General features: G+C 26.9%; 3 protein-coding genes across 4 annotated transcripts; 1 reads left to right on the top strand and 2 right to left on the bottom strand.

Moving 5' to 3' along the window:
* Positions 1–902: 902 nt before the first annotated feature.
* On the top strand, positions 903–7,008 carry LOC135922159 (transducin beta-like protein 2). The gene is made up of 9 exons (XM_065456585.1): positions 903–932; positions 983–1,045; positions 1,525–1,624; positions 3,078–3,177; positions 3,812–3,898; positions 5,125–5,257; positions 5,488–5,537; positions 6,167–6,520; positions 6,731–7,008. Exons 1-9 carry the CDS (start codon positions 913–915, stop codon positions 6,958–6,960), a joined length of 1,137 nt encoding a protein of 378 aa, XP_065312657.1. The 5' UTR covers positions 903–912; the 3' UTR covers positions 6,961–7,008.
* A 2,959-nt stretch (positions 7,009–9,967) lies between these two features.
* Positions 9,968–11,236, bottom strand: LOC135922069 (uncharacterized). Of its 2 annotated transcripts, none has more exons than XM_065456488.1 (6): positions 11,048–11,236; positions 10,832–11,005; positions 10,657–10,789; positions 10,484–10,621; positions 10,176–10,442; positions 9,968–10,128 (listed from the first exon to the last, which is right to left on the bottom strand). In XM_065456488.1, the coding sequence occupies exons 1-6, from the start codon at positions 11,224–11,226 to the stop codon at positions 10,030–10,032; spliced, it is 990 nt and encodes a 329-aa protein (XP_065312560.1). In that variant the 5' UTR covers positions 11,227–11,236; the 3' UTR covers positions 9,968–10,029. The 2 variants fall into 2 exon arrangements, with proteins under 2 accessions (XP_065312560.1, XP_065312561.1); XM_065456489.1 differs by having other exon boundaries at positions 10,484–10,609.
* A 13,767-nt stretch (positions 11,237–25,003) lies between these two features.
* LOC135930841 (uncharacterized) lies at positions 25,004–25,609 on the bottom strand. The gene has a single exon (XM_065467629.1). The coding sequence runs from the start codon at positions 25,607–25,609 to the stop codon at positions 25,004–25,006; it is 606 nt and encodes a 201-aa protein (XP_065323701.1).
* Between the last annotated feature and the right edge of the window lie 262 nt (positions 25,610–25,871).

Here is a 25,871-nt window from a genome sequence, read left to right as displayed (position 1 = left end):
CAAAGAAAATAGAAAATGATCCAACAAAAAAACTTATTTTTTATGAATTTTTTTTGATACCTTGAACCCTCAACTCTTAAAAAGAGATCTGGTTTGGGTTGTGGATCAGAAAAAACACAAGGGTTCACATCCCTAATTACAATTGAATTTTGGTTCCTTTTTATCCATTTATTATTATTATTTGGAAATTATGAATGAAATAAAATATTATATAATCGTAAGATGAGCAAATACAATAATAATATTGGATCAGATCAGTTTTTTTTAAAACTCGATAAATATTGACACCGATCTATTATGACACTGCCCTAGTGAAAAATGAGGACTTCAGTGGTATTGTTATAAATGTCTCTCTGGATTTCTGTACCTTAGAAAAATGTTAACTTATTTTGTTTTCCTAGTGCGTTAGTTTATATAAATTATTTTCAAACAACATATTTTCTCTACTTGTTATAAATCCCCCCGCCCCTAACTTTCCTTGAAAACCCCATTTTTCCCCTCGGTCCAATATTATTTTTTTCTGCATTGAATTTGAAACTATTTTTTAAAATAAAGTTTGGAAGAAAATCAAAATAGGACTGAAATCTTTATAAAAAAAATTTGCATTAGTTGGACAATTTTTTTCTTCTATTGGATCAGGCTGGTTCTCAGAAAATATGTCCAATTTCATGGCTGGCTCAAATTTCTTACTTTGCATACCGATCCAACCAACTATATTTACTCATTCAATATTTTCTTATATTGGTTCTTCTTAAAATTATCATAAGTGTTTATACATTAAAAATCTTCTGAAAAATCCGGGTATCATGCATCCCTAGAAAATAATTTAAAATTAAATAGCTATTCATTAATAATATATTTTATTTTTTTTAAATTGTAGATAGCTTTATTTTAATCTGGAATATAGAGAATATGTCTGAAGGATCATTAAGGTAAAACAATCGCATTTATTAATTATAATCTTGACTATTTAAACATATAGTCCATTAAGATTAAATTTGGAGCCAGATTATTGCGATATTATTAGATTTAGCCCTGATAACAAGTACACTAAAATATATGCAATTTAAAAAAAATAAATTTATAATATATTTTTCCAAAAATAAAATAACGACATGTTGCACTTTTTAGGATTAGGATTTTATATCTATAATTATACCCAATGACATAATAATACCTAGACTGACGATGCATTCATTAAAAGTAATACATCAATGAAAACAGCTGGGGACGCCATTTTGGTTACCCATATCATTATTAAAAATTTAAAGCGAGAGGCCAATTTATTCCTGTGTCTGACGCAACTTTATTAAAGAATTGCCTGATCATCGAGATAATAAGGAAGCAAGTTATCAATTTAATAGTAGTTTTTAACATGATAATAATTACTATATGGGTTACCAAAATGGCGGGTCCAGCTGATTTGCATTCAACAACGCTTTCAAATGCATTATTACGAATGCATCGTCAGTCTGGATAATATTATATGTCACTAATTATATCTCAAAATGAATATTTTTTTAGAGCATTTATTTCGCATTTAGCTGAGTCTAACATCCTCAGGGTATTCGCGATTTCCAAAAAGCAATCGCCGAAATCTTACAAGCATTTTGATTTGCCTAAGGTATCATTTTACATTTCCCTTTCCCTGAAATATTCTCATTTTCATGAGGTGATTGATTTCTTATATCATCATCGTGGTTACCTCCGTAATTTGACTATAAAGTGAATGATCACTTTGTTTGTATTGGAGCCTTGCAGGACCGGTGGTAACTTCATTAATAAATATAGGTGGGACCTCATATGTAGCGCTATCTATACCTTTTTTAAAAACATATTCTTCGCGATTTTTTATAATTACCCAGCCGCACTAATTATTGAAGAAATTATTAGAAAAGTAGTTGAAAGAATAATTAGAAAATAAAAATTTTATGTTTCCCCACAATTATCAAGTATTATTACCCCTAATAAAATCTTTTAACGAGATCAATTTTTCAAGTTATTAATACTAGATTCAATATTCGAACTAATTTAGCTTTTGATTTAAAACTAATTATTTTACATCAGTAAAAGGTTAAAAAAACACTATTTTTTTATAAGGTGCCTACGAATTTTTATCGAAATTGAAAGGGGTCGGCCAAAATCTCGATTTTTTTGCTCATTTGGATCCTAAAATAGAGAATTTTGGGAAAAAATGTTTTGAGTTTAAGATTTCGTCCCTATTTATCCTTTTTTTTAAAAATAATATGGGCCACAATTGGCTGGGCCGAGCTTAAATCTAAGAAAAAATTTCTACCGGGAGCCTAGTAAGCTCGTGCCAAAAAATTTCGATTTTGCAAGCCTCTACTTTGTGTACTTTTCATCGTAATAATAAGTTCTTTAAATTGGATCCCTACCCTTTATACCAGGGATGTGAACCCTCCTTCTAGAAAAATGAGTTTGGGTTCAATGAAAAATCTCTGAACCCTGTTTGGGTTCAGGGTTTGAAGACCAGAAAAATAATGACTTATAAAAATTTGTTAAAATAACAGAAACATCATTTTTTTTAAATTTATTAATTAGTATTGCCATAAAAATAATTTATATATTATATATAATATAATGCTACAATTCAATTTACTTTATAAATAAATAACCACCATTTTTATAAAATATATATTATTATATATTATCTTTTATTAAAAAAACTTTTTAAAATCTGCTTTGTTGGGTAAAATTTAAAAATTTTTGCCAAAAATGGCCAACACTTAAAATATAACAAAAATGATTCAACGGAAAAAATGATCAAAAAATATTTTTTTTAAATTAATATTTTTTTTTTGAATAAAAAAAAACAATTATTTTTATAAATGAAAAATTACAAGTTTATTTTTAACATATAATTTAAAATAAATTAAACGAAAGTTTAAAATAAAATTTTTTTTTTAAAAACTTGGACCCTTAACCCTAAATTTTAAAAAAGAGTTTTGGGTTCAGCGAAATATCGAGGGTTCAGGGTTTGGGTTCTCATTTCTTTATAAATATCGATAACTTTCGAAATTTATTATATTATGCGATATTTATTTTTTTAAAAACAGCTATATTCAAAAAAAATGATCGGATTTGAAGTAGCTAATTGTGGCGTCTATATTTTATCGTATTATCGGGATTGCACCATAATAATAACCAATGTTAAAGGTAATTTTTGCATATTTAAATATAAATAATTTTTTATTTCATTTATAAATAGACTCCCTTATAAGCGAGCCCAATTTTTTTCGATCTGGCCCGAAATCAAATTTTTTTCAATGATAGATCCGAATTTTTCTGAGATCTGGATTTATCCCAACCCAAATGAAAATGTTAAAATCAGGGTCCAGCTCAACCTACCGAGTTAGGCCGGTATTAATTTGATCAGATTGGATAGGTCCTTGAAGGGCCCTTTTATCAATCTAGAAAGTATAAAAGGGTTTGAACCCTAAGAATCGGGACAAATCTAATCTAAGAACGAACTGGAACTCATTTTGAAATTTGCAGGAACCGGTTTTAACCAGATCAGATCTTTTTTTTTCAAGTCTCAACTTAATATAATATTGGCCTTATTTCAAAATATATCCAAATTTCTAAACGCTTAAACCCTTCGCCCACGGGTGTGATGAGACTATTTAGATTGATTATTAATGAATGTTATTAATTGACTAAATATTTGTTAGTAGGAAAAAATATATATCCACGAAATGTGCAAATATATTTGAGGGGGGGGGGGTTAAGATTTAAGTATTTCCTAACAATTTCTAATTTGGATATAAAAATAAATTTTATATTTTCCTAGGTTTGGAGTTATATCGACTCAATACGGAACAACTCTCATTGAATGAATGTATTTTGTCGCCCTGCTCAAGACTATTTGCTACTCGTGGTTCAATATAAATATATTATTTATAACTATTATATGATAAAAACTAGGGCTGTGCCGATATTAAATATCTCGGCACCGATATTTTGCGTTTTCCAATAATATAAGATCGGACCGATACTTTTAAAAACCAATCAGATCTTTTTACTTTTCTTTTTTTTGTTATTTTATTTTATGTATATAAATTTACATTATTATAATATATATGTTAAACAAGTATGTAAGAATTATTAGGTAGAGAAATATGGGTTAGAGTCGATTAAATATTTTTCAGCTATATTGGTTAGGGTTAGCGCTGTGCCGAGACATTTGCCGGCTCAGGGTAAAAACTAATTTAGCTGCCCATTTGCATGTTATTTTATCTAACTTCACTTAAAGAAAAAATATTTTTTTAAATATATTTACATGCTTAATGCATTATTATATAATTTGTCAAATCACTATTAACTAAGTTTGGGGATGTCAAGAAATTCACAGTATGGGCACTAGAGATCGGCAAAAGTAAGCGTGGGCTGGGCCTATTTTAAAAAAAAACAATCGGGTTCGGACTGGGTCGGGCCTAATATTTTTTTAAAAAATTCGGGCCAAGTCTGGTCGTATCTTGGAAATTTTTCAATATATTTAAATTTATCAATTTCATGTTGAATTCTTATGTAAAATAAAAATATTTAATTTTATTTATGGAAACTAGACGCCATATAACATACATATATCGTTTATTTTGAGTAATTATAAAAATTAATTTCTATATTTAAATAAATTCATGCCGGGTCGGTAAAATTTTTCAAAAAAAATTTTGGTTTTGGGCCAGGCAAAACTATTTAAAAAAATTTCGGGCCGAACCGGGCTTGAAAAATTAGGCCCGATGCAGATCACTAATGGGTACTCAGCTACTGAAATACTTTCCGATTAAATCTAATTTTTAAAATGTATAAAAATCGTCTTGAATAAAGGATTTAAAATTAAAAAAATCCGAATCCCTAAGGATTATTCACATTTTCTAAATCTCGGGAATAGTTTTCAATCATTTTGTTACATTTGAATGGTAAACTCGAACAACGAACGGTTTTCATCCGATATTTGAAAAAAATATTCGGTCTAGACCAGATTAATTTTCCAAAAAGAGATCTGGTTCATAGGTTTTTAAATTACTGATCTTTGAGATCTTCACTAGTTATAACTTTTGATTAAAACTAATTATAAAATACTAATTTGTTTTTAAAAAATAGGCGCAACTAAAGGGATAAAGTTGTGGAAGCTGATAAATTATTCCATGGATCAAATTGACAAAATCGAAAATTTCGCTGATTTGTCCCGCGACCAAATGGTCAAATCTTTCGCTTTCAGTTTCGATTCTTCAAAGTATAGACATTAATTATTTTTTTTCATATTTAGAACTAAATCTTTTTTTCACTTATTACCCAGAGATTTTAGATATCTAGAAAATAAACTTTGACTCTGAATTTTGTACGCCCCGAATTCATGTTAACTCAGAATTCAGGGTGGCACGGGAAATATTTTTATTTAATATTTATTTAAAATTAAATATATTTATTAATATATTATTTTTTTTTAAAAAAAATTTTTTCAAGAATCGCTTTCGTAAATGGCGGGAATTCATGGAAGATTTGTGAATTGTTAGGTACATAAATAAAATTTTCAAACTTAATTAAAACTGCATCATAAAAAAAGAAGGTTTAATAATAGTTCTTTTTCCAAGCGTTCCAATTGAGCGTATAAATTAGGGGTGACTGATCATTCAATTTTAAATTTCAGATTTTTTTTTGAGCTATAATATAATGATCAAAATATTTTAATATGTTAAAACGAAACATTTTAAGTTGGTAAATAGTCTTTTTTTGTTGTTGAACAATAAAATAAGTTACAAAGGTAATTTTAAACCTCCATTTTGTAATACGTATCGCTAAATCATTTATATCTATTGAATGAAACGGTGAAGACTTATTTTTAAAAATGTTATCTGTTATGGTCTTTGCAATCGGTTTCCGGTCCGGATTAACATTAATTTAAATTTTTTGGAAATATCTAAATAAATTTAAAATAAATGCATCTAATTTTAATTATTTTTCTATCAAAAATAAAATCGACATAGTTTAAATGTTTTCTTAATATTAATGACTACCTCATCTTATTATCTTCCCTTGACCCCTTAATGCCATATTTACCCTTCCTCCTCCCTCCAACCTTAATTTTTTTATTGGAGACCTTTAATATCGTTGAGAAATCCTTTTTTTATTTAAAAAAAAATAGATATCACAACAGGCAAGATTAAGTCTGAACCGAATGTTATTATAGATAGTTTTTTAACTCTCAAAGGCTTAGACACCGACTCGCACACTAATAAACCTAAATCAAGAGATAAAAAAATAATTAAAAGTAACCCCAAATATGTTAGTCAAGCGAAAGGTAAAAGACAATTAGAATCGGAAAACGAGGAAGAGAATGAGGAGATCACTAATGGTAAAACAGTGTTGGTAGCTTTAGCCGAAGAATGCAATTGTTTGGCTCTTTTATCCCACGAGGAAAATGGCGGAAAGAATTTGAGCCTATACAATATATTGAACGTTATGGTTATAGACACCATTTTCGAAGGAGTTAAGGAAGGTAGTTTTTATAAACATAAATTTTAAAGTGCTAAAGAACGGACATTGATGATGTAACTTTTAATATAAACTTAGTTTAATGACAATTGCTATTTGTGGAGAAGAAAGGGTAGGTGTACGCGTCAATTGTCTTTAAGAGTTAATATCTTTTATTCAATTTTTTTTAGATACGATTATTCTTAAAATATATATATTCTATCATGTAATTTAGATGGCTTATTCAAAATGTGCTTTTACGATAACGACAAATACCTCTTGATAGGTCACAAAAGCGACAAGCGAATATACGTTTTTCACAATGTTTCGTCTTATAAACTTAAGATAGACAAATTATCTTTCAAAAAAAAATCTAACCCAAATGACATTACCGGCAATAAAAAGCTAGAGGAAGAAATATCGAAGATGGAGTCATTAATTAAACGATTATCGTCGGGGAAATAAACAAAATCTATTGATTGATCTTTGGAATTTATATTTTAAACGAAAGAAATCTATCTAGACGATATTCTGATAATGTGATTTGTATGGCCATTTATTTTAGAAAGTCTTTGAAATTGCAAGTCTTAAATATTTATATTATATCGTATGCAATTTTTAATTTTATTTTTTTAAAAAAATTGTTTAATTTATGACTAATCATTTGATTTGTAAGGATCATCATAATTCATAAATATAAACAAATATCAAAAAATTTTAAATGTAATCCTAAAATATTAGAAAATTTTTGAGACATTTGTCAATAACTTAAAAAATTTGTCTATTCCGAACTATAAAGACTGAATTACAATTTCAGTCTTTGTCGGCACAAGCGGGCATACAAATTTAAAAATATTTCGGGCCGGGTTTAGATCTATAAATATTTTTTAAATCAGGCGAAGCTTTAGCCTACAAATCTTTTTTAAATCGGGATGGGTTCAGGCTTGAAAAATAACATGAAATCTAATAATAAAATTAGAATTTATCTGTGATAAAGACAATGCAATTATTCTTTTTTTGCTTCGTTTATCTTAAAAAAAATGCATTACTGGGTTTAAATATATATTCATCGTTCTCCATCTATAAAGCAACGCTATCCCCTCCAAATCAAATAATCCACTGCAGGTTCTCACGCGGAGAATCACCCCTTCTATCAATCTTTGAGCCAATGGAACTTACTTAATTCCATTCCAGATGATATTACCATCATCTCCTAGCCAAAGGATCTGACAGATTACTCCCGAAAGATATATTTTTTTTATTCTACACTATAAAATTATTTCAAAGATAAACAAATAACGCCAGCCTAATAAATAATATCTTCAGGATAGACACTACAACTTAATAAACCTCTAAAAAGATACAAAAATGTAGTAGTAATCAACATTTATATTATATATTGTATGAACAAAATAAATTTTAACCATTTTTTTTTGGTGGGAATCGGAAAAAAATTCCGACTTTGACATACATTATCGATCCCAACTTATGTATTCTTTCAAAAATATTTCCCTCCTTATCCTATCATTAAATCTTTTATCTTATATGCTATTCCGTTTCCTTTTTAATATTATTCCCTTTATTCTTAAAATTATATATACTTTTTAAAAAAATCAATATATAACTAAAGAAATATTCCTCAGAGCATCTATACTAACATAGTTTTTGCTGATAGGAAAAAAAATAATGTAGTATATTTATTGAATAATTCATAAATATTTTCTTATTTTTTTTATTAATTTATCATTTTGTTATTTAATTTATAAAATTAAATTACTAGAAAAAGGAAACAAAGATTAACAGCACTCACTTTTTTATTGGGTTAGAAATTTTTATATGGATTTTTTTTATTGGCTTAATGAGGGAAATTTGGGCTAAGCCAGGATTTATTTTTAAAATATAATTATGTTTTAAGGATTTTGCAAGGAATAAGTCACCAATATTTATATTTGTTTTTAGCAGGGTTTCAAACCGAACCGCCAAACCGGAATGAACCGTTATAATTTTCTAAACCATAACCGTAACTAACCCGTTATAAAGAAAATATAAAAAGAGCCAACCGAATTGTTATAAATATTTTAAACCGGTTTTAAAAAATAATGGATTTTAAATTATTAACCTATTTTTAAAATTTAAATTTTCCCTGAAAGCAATTTTTAAATTCGTGATTTCTTATAATTAAATTTTTTTATATAATCTACATATCAATCAATACCAAGTTTATTGTTTTTACTTTAAATACTCAATTTAATAGAGAATAGGCAAATTACCAGTTAATTAGATAAGATATAATCTTAAAATCACTAAAACTATTCTTGGTTAAATTAACAAGTTTATTCTTATATTATTAATTAGCTTTTAATATTTAGGAAAAAATCATATAATTCTACCATTAATAACAAACATCTAATAAAAATCAAGTACTGATTTTTAACATTTGAATAAAAAGAGATTGCCAAAAAACATTTTTTAAAACTTGGAACTTGATAATAATCATATTGAAATTCTAGATACTATGCCTACGTGTTCATATTCGAAAGATAATTTAGATAATGATTTTGAAGATTTATCAAAGTCGGAATGCCTTAATAAGAATAATTCTCAGGGAGAAAATTATAATAAACATATAGAAATAGAATATATAATTCGGTCATTTGATAATATAGAGAGATTAGAAAAAGTTACTAATCTTTTGTATTATTTGGAAAATGTATTATAGGTTAGCTATAATTGTGCTAGCAGTTCCAGCTATGGAGGTATATAAAGAGCATTTTTTCTTGGCAGAGAACTAAATTAAATCCTGAATATTAGGAATATTTTAATTATTTGTTCTAGTTCTCTTTTTAAACATAAATAGTATAAATTTCATTATATTTATGCGTTATTTTATTCCTCATTATATTTGCGCATGTTTGTTTTATCTATCTTATTTATTTTTGAAATAAAAAAAATTAATTGTCTAATTTATATTTACTAATAATTAAAATATTTATTAGATTATCATGGTTAAATTAAATAAGAAAATAAAAATATTTTAAAAGATTTTTCTCTAAGATTAATATATATGGTTTATGATTAATTTTTTTTAAATCAAATTTATAAAAACTGGAACAAACCAAAAAGAACCGTTATAAATTATAAACCAAACCAATATGGATTTTTCAAAAAACCGGAATGGAACAAAACCTTTATAAAATTTTAAACTAAAAAACGAACCGAACTGCTATACTTAACGGTTCGAAACCCTGGTTTTTAGGATATTTATTTTTTTTATAAATAAATAAATTTTAATTTGTAGGAAACCAAACCAGGTGTTAACTTTTATATATCTTATTTTTGATAATTCCTGATCCATGGATTCTATGTGTAACTGGCTAGTCTATAAAATGTCATAGGCTATAATCTTTTAGATTTAAAACTACTGCTAATTTTTACAAAAGATATGTTCTTTAAGTATCACATGATTAGATCACTTTTATTACCAACAATTAATGAATGTAACATTTTATATGGCATATATAAACATTATTGCTATCAACATGCTGCTGGTGTTAATATGTTGAATGTATAAAAACAGGGTTCATTTTCAGTTAAAGTCAAGATTTTATCTTCTGAACCGCACTTAAAATTTAACTATATAATAAAATATGAATAATAAATTAAAATAGTAGAATGCTCACAATGCTATGTCTGCCTATAATTGTAATATTTTGAAACATTTTATTAATATTTGGACATGTGGATGAATCACCATCATAAATTAAAATCTGGTTAGGTTTTAACCAAATACTTTTTTTACCAATATTTAGGACACTCTTTTCCCCATCTGGTAATAATTTAATTTGTTTGCTTTCTTTAAATGGACAAATATGATATTCATATTGATAAAATTTGTATTTAATACACTTTTTTTTCAAATGATAATATTCATTTTTCACACCATATAGCTACAAATTAATAAATATATAAAAAATTTGTTTTGTGTTACATCTGGCGAAATATGATTTATTATTGCTTGCTTGATATATAACTGCTTTATTCTTCTGCCTCTCAATTTTTCATTTTCTTCAAATTTAAAATGGTTCAAAAGATTATCACATGTGTTTTTACATTGCTTGATTCCTTTCTATTGCAAAGTTATTAATTTAATAGCATATTTACAATCTTATCGCTCCACTCATCGGAGCCATCACAACAATCACATATTCCATCATCCACTTGAGTTGAATATACAAAATTTACATGAAAAATATTTTTGTCATTTAATAATGGCAACTGATAGTCACAAAAAAATCTTAAAAATAAATTGAAACTTTGTAATCTATTTAAAAAATACTTATTTCCCCTGCATGCAGATGTTGAAGGTTCATCAGATCCATCTTCACAATCACAATAGTCATCATTCAAATATTTCAAGGGTATATTTTTACCTGAACTAAAACATATAAAATTGTTATGTTTATCTTGAGATACACCCATATATTGGGCATAAAGATAAATATCTTGTGGGCTAATATTCAAAAAAAGTTTAATAAAATTCACATTTAACAACTTTATTCCTTTCAAGCCTTGGTGATTATAGTTTATAACATCTTTGCGATTATAGCTTTTTATATCAACCGTTAATTCTATATTATTTTTGATAATTTTTTGATATATAATAAATTGAATTATTCCAAATATCGTAATATAAATTAATATTTTGAGATAAGATAGTTTTCCAAAGAGCATGTCATTTCTATAAAACCCGTTTCCAAAAGGTGCTTAATCAGCTGGTTGATAAATGCAATATAATCTGGTAAATCCTTGATTCCTCTACTCCTAAAATATTTTCTCCAAACCTTAGTATTTTAATTTTTTAAACGATTTAATTATATATTTTATTTTCTTACAATATTGCCATACTGCATAACAATATTTAAATTTGCCTATTAATTTTATATTGTCTCGTTTTATCTATGGTAATTGATTATGTGATAACTACTAAATAAAAAAAATCAATACACGAGAATAAATAATATAATGCGCAACAAATAACTAATATATAATCAACTGGAGATCCTCTAAACATGTGCTCTTAAAAGTTTGTTCTCTGCATCCTTTATGGCCAATAAAAATTTTACATACAGGCTGATTATCCTATAACCTATCAGTAAATAACCCATAGTAAAAAATTATCTATAATTGCTTATAATCGAAGAATTTTTAATTTGTATCAAGACCTGATCTGAACAAGTAAGTGTAGTGATGTGGAAATTACATGTATGATTGCATTATAATACATATTAAGTTATTATTGATACAATGGATACTATTATATTATTTGTATATTGTGAATTAGTATATTTGTTGATTAGATATGTTTCGTAATGAATATATGTATGTATAATATCGAGTGGTATTTATTAATTGCCTAAGATTATTAGAATGTAGAAACTACTATTATATTCTTATATCGGATTTTTTGTTTTATTGATTGTATATTTGTAAATAAAGGTCTGAATGATTGCGTTATGAATTATCCTATTGATATATGAAATATCCCATTTATAAAGTAAGGTGGAGATGAAATATCTAAAAATATATGAGTAAATGCTTGATGTTAACTAGGACTATTTTCTAATTTACCTGAGTGTAGCGAGCAAAGGGAAGAGGCAGGGTACAAAATCACCTCTCCACTTTTAGCTCTCAAAGCCAAAAAATTAGGATAATTGAAATATTATTAAAAAGCTTTCACAAAATCACAATTTTCGTAAAAAAATATTACTCATCTTGATATAATATAACCATTTTTTAAAAATCACCATAATCGGAATTTTTTAAAAACACTACCAAATACTTATGTAATCATTTAAAAAGATATTAGCTAAATAACAAAGGATTTGCATGTATTTTCTTTGTAAATACCTTGTCGATTTATATTTAATATTTTTAAGAATATTTTTGTATATTAATCTACAATATTAAGAATGTTTTTGTGTAATTGATCTACTTTAAAAAAATTTTAAATATAATTTATATATTAAAAATTGGGCTTGACCGACTTTTTCTCATAAAGATTTCTTACAGATTTATATAAATTTTAAATGCTCAAAAAATTTACATTTTTGTTCAAATTTTTTTTCAGCACATATTTATTTTATAATGATTCATAATAATAAAAGCTTTATTTTAGCCGTTCCAGCCTATTTTAAACCTATGAAACCGAATTTTTAGCAGAAAAATATCATCATATTCCAGGGTTCTATAAACCTAATAATTTATAACTCCATTTTTTGGGCATAAAAGTACAAGAATTTATATTTATTAAATTTACAGAGTATTTAGTTATTAATAATTGTAAATTTTTTGTATTTATTTCCAATAATTTATTTTACATGCTCAAAAATAACTTGAAAATAAATTTTATGTATATAAATTACTCACCCCAGGCGCGTTCCTGGCTACTTACCTGAATTTAGCATTATACCCATGAAGCAAAATCTTAGCCAACAAGAAGTTTTTGCAATATACATATATATTATAATATCCTCACTAATCTACAATAAGTTTTTTTTATAATAAAAATGATTTAAATGCTTCATTTTTTAAATATAGACATTATTTGCATAATAAAATAATAGTGTTGTAAACGAACGCTTTCAAGATAAACGCGTTCATGAACGAAGTTCGTTTTTTTGAAAAAAACGATAAACGGCGTTCCTTTTATTTTTGACGAGCTTTGAACGTAAACGAGTTCCTTTTTTATGACGAACGCGTTTGAATTTAACGTTCGTTCAATTTTAAAAATATTTTTATTTTTATTTATTTGAAAAATTTAATATTTCCGAATTTTTTGAAAAAATGTATTATTTATATTTTTTAATCGGCTGTGTATTTCCTTTTCACATTTCAATCTTTTTAACACATAGTTTATTAATTTGAATATTATTGTTTATATTTTAATTTAATAGATTAGCATAAGCATGGATATTATTATTTAATCCTCATCATCTGATTCTTAAAATCCAAAATAAGATGAATTATCATTACTATGGCCAAATATGATAAATGTTTTACATTACATCCTATATTGAAGGAACTAATGAAATGCTTACCAAGTGTAAAATATGGTCAAAAATATTATATTGTCAAAATCTTCAGGTTCCAATTTAAAACGACATTTGATTTTAATATTAATTATTTGGTTTTATATGATATAACTCAGTTAAATCACTAAATTTGAAGAAATAATGCATTTGGGATATTTGACCCCAACAATAACGATAGTTATTTTAAAATTATAAAAATTAGTGGCCTCAAATATAGCCAACCATTGATAGACGCCGTATTAAATGGGATTAATAAAAGGTATTAAACCTATCACTCTTCAATTAATTACATTTATTTTATTTTTTTCAAAGATTAGAACATATATATGAAGATCAATATGTTCTTTCTGCAATTATACATCCAGCATTCAAACTTCAATTGTCATGGATAAAACTTCCACAGAACGAACCTATTAAAAATAAACTTTAGCGTTATTGAAAAAAATGCTGAAAACCTTAGAGAACTGTTAATTTCGAGATATCTTTTTTTTGACGAGAGTAGAGAATGGATTGGAGGAGAACTTATCTCAATTTTTTGCAAATAACAAAAAAATATGTTTTTAATTAATTCTCTACGTCAAAAAAGCTGTTTATTAAGTATAATACCGCAATCCCCTGATCTGCCCCTGTAGATCGCGTTTTTAGTTTAGCTAATGCCGTATTAACTGCCAAGTGTTCCTGTCTATCAGATAAATATTTTGAAAACAATTGTTATTAAAATTTAATAAGAAAAATTTTTTATATATAAAAATATCTTTTTATTCGCTATATATTATATTATATTATCAAAATAAAACTATATTATTTTTTAACATGGCTAAAATATATTATATTAAAAAATATAAGTTTATTTATAATTAAATTTTAAAAAAATTTATCATAAAATTTTGAAATATATAATTTATATATAATTTAAAGATTAATAAAAGGATATTACAAATGTATTCATGAATCATATAATATAAAATTGAAAATGGATATGATTAAGTAATCCCAAATAAATGGTAGCCCGTTCAATTCAAATCGTTGAAATGATACTAAATATACCGCTTGGAAAAGGTAATAATTAGCGATGTTTAAAAAAAAAATAGAAAACGAAAAAAAAATATATTAAAAGATAAATACTTATAAAACTGGCAGCTCTATCTTGCCCACCCACCAGTCCGTTAATTTTTTTGCTCTGCACGGCCTAAATAAAAAAAATTTAGACGTTACCCGATCCATGGATATTTACATTTTTATATCATTTTTGCTTTCGATTAATACTAAAAAACATATTCATTTCATTAAATTCTATTTAATTGCTAAATTAGCCAATCCCCTATATCTTATATATCGATATGATCAGCTATCCAAAATACCATTACCAATAAAGTTTGATCATTCAAAAAGTATATATAATGTTTTTGCGGCTATAAAACGAATTTGTATATTATAATCAAATAATATTAAGAAATATATAAAATCATAGTATTATAATAAGATATAATATACAGGCATGTAGCAGCCCCCCCCCCCCCCATCCGTATTAATTTTTTTAAAAAAATAAAAATATTTACTGAATTTGTGAAATGCAAATTATTCTATTTCAAATAATAGTTTATACAATATTTTAAATTTTAGCAAAAAGTTCAATTAATTTTTATATTTTTTTTCTATCAAAATTTGAAGCATATTTTTAAACCTTAAACACTGATGGAGATAAAAAAAATTTATCAACCAAAAATCTAAAAGTAATATAATTTAATATAAAAAATATATAACCCAAACCCAATGCCAGAAATCATGATAGCTGATTATTCATCTTCACAATCTGATGCACAATGATTGCAAATAAAAATATTAAACAAAATAGATAGATAAAGAAGAAATAAGATCTTCAGGAAATTATCAATCATTTTCTAGACAGAATTTGTTAATAAGAATTACTTTTAAGACTTCTTGTGCCACGAAGAAAAAAACTACAAAAAAAACATGCTCCATACGATAGAGTCTTCGACATCAAGTTGTTAAGGCATTTTTTGTCTAAAAGAGCCTATTTCGATTCCTTCTGAAGAAATATTAGAATGGGCTAGACAGATATTTCATCTTAAGCTGGTACATTGTTAGATTCGATGGCACATCCGATTTTTTTTTTCACATTGGAATATGTATTTATAAATTATATAATTGCCTAACAATTTATGGAATATTTTTCAAAAAAATGATATGGATTCGGCAGTGATTACACGAATTTTAATATGTTATAACTTCTAAAACTAAGAGATAATATCCACCATGAGATTTTGTGATTAATAAGGAGAAAGCGAGATTATATGATTTTGAGCTTGCACCTAGGCAAATAATAATTCCAATTTAATGTGGACCAATTGAGGATTACTGTAAATAACCCATATATTTATCTACTTTGGATACATTTTTTATTCAATCAATGAACGATTTGGGTTCACCAAATGCCAATTTACAAATACTATCACTTAGAAATCAGTCTTAGGATATATTAAATCTTGATATTGATATTAAATATTTCGCTTAATATTTATAGGAGATAAATGTACCTGAAGATCATATCTGATTGACCAATTTTAAATCTTAGTACGAAAGATTAATTAATTAATAATCCTCCACCATGAAAGCATTGTATACTTTAAACTAAATTTTGTAGTTTTTTCAAATATATTATAATTACCGTATATTTTAAGCAACAAAATCAATTAGTATAAATACAGATGGACCTTTTCTTCATTATGGAGAATAGAAACCTATCTCAGAAGTACGACATCTGAAAATCAATTGAATTATTTAATTAAATTGCAGAGATATTAGGAACTTATATTGTATAATTATATATCATTTTAACAATATTAGTTAAATTATTAATATATTTACGATGGTGTAATTAATTATCAAAAATATTTTTAAGGTAATAAATTAAAAAATAAATAATGGATATTTTTTTAAAAAAACATTTCAATTAGTAATACTGCTCAAATTTGTCATAGAAAATGTACAGAGTCAATCATAGGATCACCTCACTATGACTTGCAAATCTTTTATAGAATGTTCATAAAAATAGAAATAAGGAGCCTGACAAACCAATTTTTAAAAATCAGATAGCTTCCTTTCTTTTATCTTACCCACCTCCCCCGAATTTAAGCATATTAAGATAGGAAGAAAAGAAATTAACGAGGATTCCTAAAGTAACGGCGAGTGAAATAGGAACAAGTCCTGTGTCGATACCATTTGTAAAGAGTGGGCAAGAAATGTGGGAAAGCGATATTCGATTGCTAGAGCGTTTTTCAAGTCCGTCTATATATATATTATATATAAATAGACCACTACAACTTTATACTATCAGTCGCCACTAGCACAATTTATTAATATATAAAAGAAAGAAAGAAGTTTTAAGTACCTGGTTTAGCAAAGCTCCATTAGCACCACTAGCTTTAATTAAAGATAATATCATTTAAGTTTATAAAACTTTGTCAAATTATAAAATAGGAATTATAACTTTTTCATAAAATTAAATTGTATGCTAATATATTTTTTTTAAATCTATTTTGTAAATACAAATATTTTTCATTTTATATCTTCTATAAAATTCTATTCGTTATTCACATATAAAAGAACTGACATCTTCGTTTTTCTGCCCATTGGAAATAAAGGAATCCTATAATGACCAGACACTTAGAATGAAGAGTGTCACAAATCAACCAACAGATATGCATAAAGAATACAAAAAGATAGGGGCACCCAATGAGCCATTATCTTTGTTTTTCCATCGCACCAGCAATAATAAATGAATCGTATATTAGACTCAAAAATTAGATTTGAGAATCTTATGACTCAACCAGCTGATGTGCTTGTGCATAAAGAAAAGCACGATACGATGTTTTTTCTCCTTTTCAGTAAACTAAATAATGTACTTTAAACGAGGGATATTAAATTCTACAAGGGGGGGGGGGGGTTCCAGAATTGTTATTTGAAATTTTAGGGAGATTTGTAAATTTTCCTCAAATCATTAACCAAATTAAAGCATAACTATTAGAGGTCTACATTGTGCGGGTTTTTGGACCATAAGCCCGCCCACCCTGTTTAAAAAAATTTAACCTGCCCGCCCTGCCAGTTTTCAAAAAATATACGTGCCCGCCCATTAGTCTAAAATTCCTTACCCGTCTACCCGCTCGCCTTTATGAATAAAAATATAAATATAAAATAAAAAAATATATATATAAAAACTAATAATATATTAAAAATGAATTAAAATATAAAAGAGAAATGAATGAGATAAAAAAAAAATCGTAAATTTTGTGAAATTTGTTATTTAAATTAGAGATCTGCAAAGTTAGGCCCGGCCCGAAGCCCGTTCGGGCCGGGTTCGGGCCTAATTTTTTTTAAATAATCGGGTTTGGGCCGGGCCTAATATTTTTTAAAAAAATTCGGGCTGGGTCGGGTAGGACTTTGTAAATTTTTTTAAATATATCTAAATTTATCAATTTTTATTGAATTTTTTATGTAAAATAAAAATATTTGATTTTATTTTTTGAAACTAAACGACATATAACATATGTCTTTTATTTTGAGTAATTATAAAAATTAATTCCTCTATTTAAATAAATTCGGACCGGGCCAGTAAATTTTTTTAAAAAAAAATTCGAATTCGGGCCGGACCGGCAAAACTTTTTAAAAAAAAAATTTGGGCCGGGCCGGGCTTGAAAAATTAGGCCCGATGCAGATCACTAATTTAAATAAAGTATCTCATCCACCAATATAAAATTTATATTTTTTAATATATATTTTTAGTAAATTTTGAATTTGACATAAATCTTTATTTAAATCTTGTAATTAATTTATAATTGTATAATTTATAAAATGAAAAATATAATTAGTATAATTAGTAAACGATTACGAAAAAAAAATTATAATAACAAAATATATATTTAAAATTATAAAAAATATTTAAAATTTATATTATATATAATTATAATGCAAAAATAATAATAAATCGACATTTTCTGGATTTAAACATGTTCTACCTTGTTCTAAAAACCTTTCAGCAATGCTAAATCCTCGTTCAGAATTACAGGAATTGCCAATATTAGCTTTAGCAAATCTCTTTCTTGTCGTTCCCTACATAGGATTTTTAAATATACAAAAAAGTTTATTTATTTTAAGAAAAAAGTTTTTATGATACAAAAAAAGGACATTTTAATTTTTAATACCAAAAAAGTTCATAAGGACAAATTTTTATTAATATTTACTTAAATAATTTTTAATTTTTTTAATCCGCCCGCCCATTGTTTAAATTTCTTAACCCACCCTGCCCGCCGCCCACTTAGATGGGTGGGCGTGGGCGGGCTGGCCGAAACCCCGCCCAACAGACCTCTAATAAATATTATGTTAATGCTGACTATTTGTAAAAACTATAAATACAAAACCGAAATAGTATTTATCTATATCCTCTCACCAATGTTACACGATCAAAAAAAAAATAAACATATTAAATCTCCTCTTTTTTCCCACTTAATTACAATATAAATAATAATATATTTTAAAAAAAAGGAGTAATACACAAAATAACTGTCAAATATTTTAATTAAAATATTGAAAAATAAATTAATAACTTGAAGAATCAATAGAGTTAAAAATACACCAAGTTCCAAAAAACACGGATATAAGGAAAATGTTTTATAAAGATGAATTCTTTGTTATATGTATAGCAAACATAAAAATAGCTCACCTTATCCTTGATTGATTTAATTGCATTTATTCAAAATTTTATTTTAATATAATATATATTTTTTTTAATTTATCGATTTGATATTTCAAGATTTATTTAAAAAGATCCTTTTTAAAAAATAAACATATCAATCTTTAAATATATAATTTATATTTATAATTAAAAAAAAATTAAACTAATAATCGATTTGAAATTATTACTCAACTCTTTTTGATTTATTTAAATCACCATTAAAATAAATTGAATGCCTATATTATTTGAACTAGAAGATTTGAGGGAGTATAAAAGGAGTTTCAAAATTCTTTTGTTAAACGGGTCCCTCAATTGCACAATTCACAGGAACTTAAAACTTAAAACGATAACCACGATGAAAGTGTTCGTATATCTAGCCCCTATCTTACTAATACTAGGGATAATTGGCAATGCTCTGGGACTCTACTGCGCTATGAGGGACAAGAAAATATATATCAGGGTATATTTAACTCATGTGTTTCATGCCGTAAATCTGGTTAATTATATTTTTATGCTACTTTATCCTGTTATAACGTTAATTGCTGAATTCCGTTTGGTTCGTTTTATAAATCATCTACCTTGGAATATCTATTTGGTTGATTGCCATTTCCCCATCGCGAAAACGCTCATTAATTTTTCTTTCGGGATTTACGTCATATTCGGTATCTCTCAAATGATGGCCATTGCCTATCCTCATTATTATAAAAGTCATTTTACTCTCCAAAGGATTAAAATTATGTTAGCGATTTGTTTTTTATATTACTCTGCTTGGTACATACCTTCAGCGTGGTGGTTCCACATTTTAAAACTTAATAATATTTGTGGATTAGATCCCAAAATTTTCCTTTATATACGGATATTCGCATCCTTCACAAAAACGGAAAGAAGGGAGTGGACGATTTTCGGAATTTTTAGGGAGATTTTTACACGATTCATACCTATCGGAGCATTACTATTACTTAACTATATTTCCCTAAAGCATAAAAGATTAAACATTAAGTGGAGAGCGAATCAAGTAATATCGAATTTACAAGTTACCATACCAAGTAACACAAATCGAGCTGCTATATCTCCGGAATTTGAGAAAAGTGGTGGAAAAGAACTTACTGTTAGCAGTATTAAACTACCAGAACTATCTAAAAGCGAACATAATGTTTCGCTTACTACGACACCCTCAAATATTATTGATATGGCTTTTATTGACCGGAATCGTAATAAGATTGCAGATACCATTGACATTACCAATTCAAAAACTAGTTCTACAATGATTTCGAAAACCGACTCTAAAACTGCGTTAGGCCAACATAAAGTGAAACAGATGGAATTGGAATACAGGATAAGCATTAGAATGTTAGCTATATTAATGCTTGAATTCTTAGTTTTCTTACTTCCGGTTTCCATATATCTTATCATAGTCGATTTTTTTGATTATCTAGTGACTGCCGGAGAATCTGAAATAGCCTTTGCCGGTTGTACTTTGATGGAGTACGCGTATATATCGTCAACCTTTTATCTCAATATGATTTTTAATCCCGCTTATAGACAGGATGTCTACAAAGTCTTTAGAAAATCGAAGTTGGGTAAATTTTATAAAAAATACAAGAAAAATTCTATAGGAGTTGAAAGATCAAATTGAAGGAATAAAACTTCCCTTTAATGTTAAAATTAATATATAATTTTTGTAAATAATAGAATGTAATAAATTTTTTTTTAAAATATACAATTATTATATAAATTTAACAAATTGTTTTTTGTCACTTCTATAAAATATAATGTATTAGGAGAAGAAATAAATTTAAGAGATTGTTAACATTTCTATGCTAACCTGGGCAACTAATACCGTCTAAATAGCAAGATACAAAAAAAATAAAAATGGCGGCAAACATTGAAAAATAAAAACTTGTTTCCAAAGACTTTATTACGAAATTCGGTTCAGGTTCTAGATTAATACTGGTTAAACGGTTAGATTCAGGTTCGATTTGGATACCTGTAACATTGTGTCTAACAAAATTAATATTTTCTTTATCAAAATATCTTTTTACAATTATACTACGTAGTAGTGTCTAACAATCTTTATAAGCTTAAGTTTTCGTATTTTTATTGTCGCAAGCGCTAACATCCAGACAAAAAATACGAGACTGTGTGAGAATAACTTGTAATAACCCAAAATATATTTTAAATATTGCTTTAAGAATTTTCTAGGAATTAAAGGGATTCCCAATTTTTTGCGATTTACAATTAGTAAACTTTATTTTGATACGTTTTAAATTAATTATATACCTGATGTATTAAATTACAGTGATTAAAAATTGACATATAATATCTTATGGAAAAATAATAATATAAAGCAATATAAAAATATTATGCTTCAATATTATTTAAAGGAAATTGGAAGAAAATTATTACAAATAAATCTTTTGTTGTGATCTGATATGTAATAAGATGTTCAATAAAACAATAAAAAACATTTAATCTTTATAATTGATAATTTGACAAATCGATAATATAAATAAAACAATTAAAATGTCTTTAAAGTAATAAAATGAATTCAGTAAAATTAAATAATAATAAATATTTCACAATTTTAATTCTTCTTCTAAGAACTGATGATATTTGGGTGTCTTTATATGTCTTACAGTAAAAAGAGTCTTAAATATATAAGGGTTTTTTGTTAATTATACTTTAACGACATCACCCGGCTTTAAAGATGATTGCTAAACTATTTTGTTCTTTTTATAACTATCTTAGAATCTCTATATAATTTATTATCTCTCCTTTATGATTTTTTTTTTACCATTTAATAATATATTCGCTATGTCCCAAACTATCGATGCAATGTTTCATACTATTATAGCAAAATCTTTACTAATAGCCTAAAATATAAATTTGTTATGATTATATTCCTTATCTTTGTACCTAACATCAATTGGTTCAATTTAAAACTTAAAAAATATATACGGGGTTTGCAAGAATTTATTAATTTATTCCATGGGTGCCATACAATTCAGTAGAGGAGAGGTACAATTGGATTGCTTTAGGTCACCAAGACATTTACGTTCTACCTACACGTGATGGTAATCATAGTATCAAACAATTTTTGCCTAAATCACAAATGAGCTAAGCTCAAATAGAAATCGAAGAACCCCTTTTCAAATTTATAAAAAATCATATCAGTTGGTGTTGGATTTTGACGTTTTATTATTATAAAAAATAGAAAGATTAAATATTAAAATATATATATATAATTAAACCTTTATTTTTGTCTTGGAATATTATTGGATGAATTAAAAAAAATATCGAAATTAAATTTTAATAATTTTGTTTCCTCTATATATCTTTTTAATATTCAAATTGCAAATTTGAATGGCGAACTAACAATGCCCAACTAAAATTTTAATATAATAATAACTAATTCTAATATTCAAATATAAAAAAATTATAATATTCAAAAAAAATAATTACATAACAATATAAAAAAAATTAGGAAAAAGTGAATAATTACAACACCATCCCCCTTAAAAACCCACTGGAGTGGAAGATTTAGGCTGGTCAATAACCTCTCTTACCGATAGCAGAGCATTGTTGTCGGAGGTTAATGCCGCAGTTGGACAGTAACGTAACTTGTAAGTGTCTCCGCAAGACCAACACTCCATTCGACTTCTCCTGACCCAATCTTGATCTGTTCTGGTCTCATATCTTGGTCTTTTCGTTACTTCTTGCAATAACTCTCCATATCTTTGTTGTGCCTCCAACCGGGCAGCTTCTATCCATTTCTTCGACTCTACGGATCCGTCAACCTCTCGTTTTTCGATTTTATTAATTTTATTTCCTACTCTGACGAAGGAAGCCATCTAAAACAAATTACTATATAAATTTAAAAAAAAAATCTAATGATCTTCTATAATCTCTCATATTCTAGTAATTATTTTATTCCTCTATAAATTATGATTCTCATTCCTCTATAAATTATGATTCTCATAACTATGTCTATCATCAATTCCATATCGTCAGAAATTATGATTCTCATAATTGTGTCCTTCATCAATTATCATCCTTAGAATTATGATTCTCATTATTATGTCAATCATCAATTCCATATCGTCAGAAATTATGATTCTCATAACTATGTCTATCATCAATTTCCATCTCATAATATATATATATTTTCCTAAATCCTAAAACATTCTATCTATAATTATCTCCAATATTATTGCTCTAAATATCTAGGTCTTACTTGTTTGATATGTCTAGACCAAGTTCCCTTTTGTCCTTCAATTTCTACCGCAACTCCTTTTCTTCCTAAATTTCTCTTTACTATTCCCTTCCCCCCATTTGATTGGACCATCAAACAAAAGAATTCAAGCTAAGCTTCCAACCTTAAATTTCTCCTCATATGTATTATCCTTTTGTTTTATTTTTTCTTTCAAAAAATCTAATTCCATTCTTGTTTTTCTACCTAAAAATATCTCCGCGGGTGACCTACCTTTGGCTCTCTTACTGTTATTGTAAGCTAATAACAATAACCACCATTTTCCTTCTCCATATTTTTCTTTCTTAAGCCAGCTTTTTACAATGGAAACCATTCTCTCGGCCTATCCATTACTTCTCGAGTAATGTGGTGGCGATAATAAATGCTTAATATTCCACCTTTCATAAAATTTGTCAGACACTCTACCTTTAAACGCTGGTCCTCCATCCGAAACTAAAGTTTCCCTTAATCCAAACTTACCTACAAAATCCTTTATTCTCGTCAAGGCTACTCTTGTCATTAAACCTGACACCTGTTGACAATCTCATCTACTATGATAAAATATTTTCTTTTTTCATATTCTAAAAAATCTACATGTATTCTTTTCCCTGGAACCTCTGTTTCTGGCCATTTATCTGTTTTATTTTTTGCTGGTACATTTGCCCACATGTTACAGGTATCACAACTTCTAGTGAAACTTTCTATTTCCCTATTCATTTGGGGCCACCAAATATATTCCCGTGCTTTATTTTTCATCCTCTCTATACCTTGGTGTCCTATATGTATCGTTGCTAGAATATCTTTTCTTAACGTCCATGGAATTACTACACTATATCCTCTCATCAGACAATTGCCTTCAATTCATTCTTAACTCTTTTGAATGCTTTGTCCTCATTTTTCCATTCTATGTCTCCTTTCAGACATGCTTTAATTCTCATTAATTCTGTTTAGATATATTATCTACCAGTTCCAAAGTTATCGGTTTCTCTCTAGTATCTACTTTCAAAGATCTTATAATATTATTAACTTCTTCTTCTGCTAAACATATTTCTACATTATCGGTTTTGGACTCTCTTTCTTCCTCTTCTGTTTCTTTTATGAATAATCTTGATAAAATATCTGGTAAACAATTTAATTTACCTTCTCTGTATCTAATTTCAAAATCAAAATTGCCTACCAATAATAACCATTTTTGTAACCTGGGCGAAATCATCAACTCTTTATTATCTTTTCTAAATAGTCCTACCAACGGTTTGTGATCAGTATATAACAAAAACTTTCGACCCAATAAATATTCTCTGCATTTTGTTAGACCAAACTTTACTGCTAACGCTTCCTTTTCTATAGTTGAATAATTTTTTTCTGCCTTATTAAACTGTCTTGACAAAAATAAAATAGGCTTCTCTATATTATCAATCATCTGTATACTCCTCCTATACCTTCATTGGACGCATCAACTGCTAATATAATATCTAAATTCTCATTTAAACAATTTAATATAGGTTTCTCTACCATTTTTATTTTCAATCTTTCGAAACTTTTCTCCTGTGCTTCTCCCCATTCAAACTTTTTATTTCTCTTTAATAAATCATACAACGGAGTGGCAATTTCTGCATAATTTTGAACAAAACGATGATAATAATTTGTTGCTCCTAAAAACGCCTGTACTTCCGTTTTATTAATCGGTGCTCTCATATTCATTATCTTATCAATATTCTTTGCAATTGGCGTAATTTCATTACCCTTAATAATATGTCCTAAATACTTAATTTCTTTTACTCCAAAAACACTTTTATTCATATTGGCTCTTAAACCATTTTCCAATATTATATCTAACACTTTAACCAATCTAGTATTGTGCTCTTCTTCTGTATTACCCGATATCAGAACATCATCTAAATAATACATTACTCCTTTTATTCCCTGAAATAACGCCGTCATAGTCCTTTGAAAAATTGGCGCCGAAACTTTAGGTAGCCTACAAAACGCAAATAAACCCCTATGTGTAGTTATCGTTAACATTTTACTTGTATTCTCATTAACTTTAATCTGTAAATACGCATTAGAGAAATCTATCTTCGAGAAAAAAATCGCTCCTTTCAAATTTGCCAACAGTTGTTCTATTCTCGGTAAAGGATACTTTACCGTTATGATCCAAGGATTTAGTGAAATTCTAAAATCTATGCATAGCCTTAGACATTATCAGGTTTTCTTACTGGCACTAACGGTGTTGCCCATTCGCTATGTACTATCCGTTTTATTATACCTTCTTTTAACCATTTAT

This window comes from Gordionus sp. m RMFG-2023, chromosome 1 (genome assembly GCF_954871325.1).
Source record: "Gordionus sp. m RMFG-2023 chromosome 1, tfGorSpeb1-WG-v2, whole genome shotgun sequence".
In the NCBI taxonomy this organism is placed as follows: Eukaryota; Metazoa; Nematomorpha; class Gordioida; order Chordodea; family Parachordodidae; genus Gordionus; species Gordionus sp. m RMFG-2023.
Note: the sequence above shows the minus strand (reverse complement) of the source record. Positions and strands in the feature narration are given on the sequence as shown.

Bases quoted from the DNA above. Each gene is read 5' to 3' on its own strand.
- LOC135922069 (XM_065456488.1), bottom strand. From the start codon at position 11,226: ATGCTCTTTGGAAAACTATCTTATCTCAAAATATTAATTTATATTACG. The intron at 11,006-11,047 runs GTTGTTAAATGT...TTTGAATATTAG, and splicing joins CAAGGCTTGAAAGGAATAAA to CCCACAAGATATTTATCTTT. The intron at 10,622-10,656 runs GTAAATATGCTA...ACTTTGCAATAG, and splicing joins ATGAGTGGAGCGATAAGATT to AAAGGAATCAAGCAATGTAA.
- LOC135922159 (XM_065456585.1), top strand. From the start codon at position 913: ATGTCTGAAGGATCATTAAG. The intron at 933-982 runs GTAAAACAATCG...TTAAACATATAG, and splicing joins ATGTCTGAAGGATCATTAAG to TCCATTAAGATTAAATTTGG. The intron at 3,899-5,124 runs GTTCAATATAAA...TTTAAAAAATAG, and splicing joins AAGACTATTTGCTACTCGTG to GCGCAACTAAAGGGATAAAG.
- LOC135930841 (XM_065467629.1), bottom strand. From the start codon at position 25,609: ATGTTAACGATAACTACACATAGGGGTTTATTTGCGTTTTGTAGGCTA.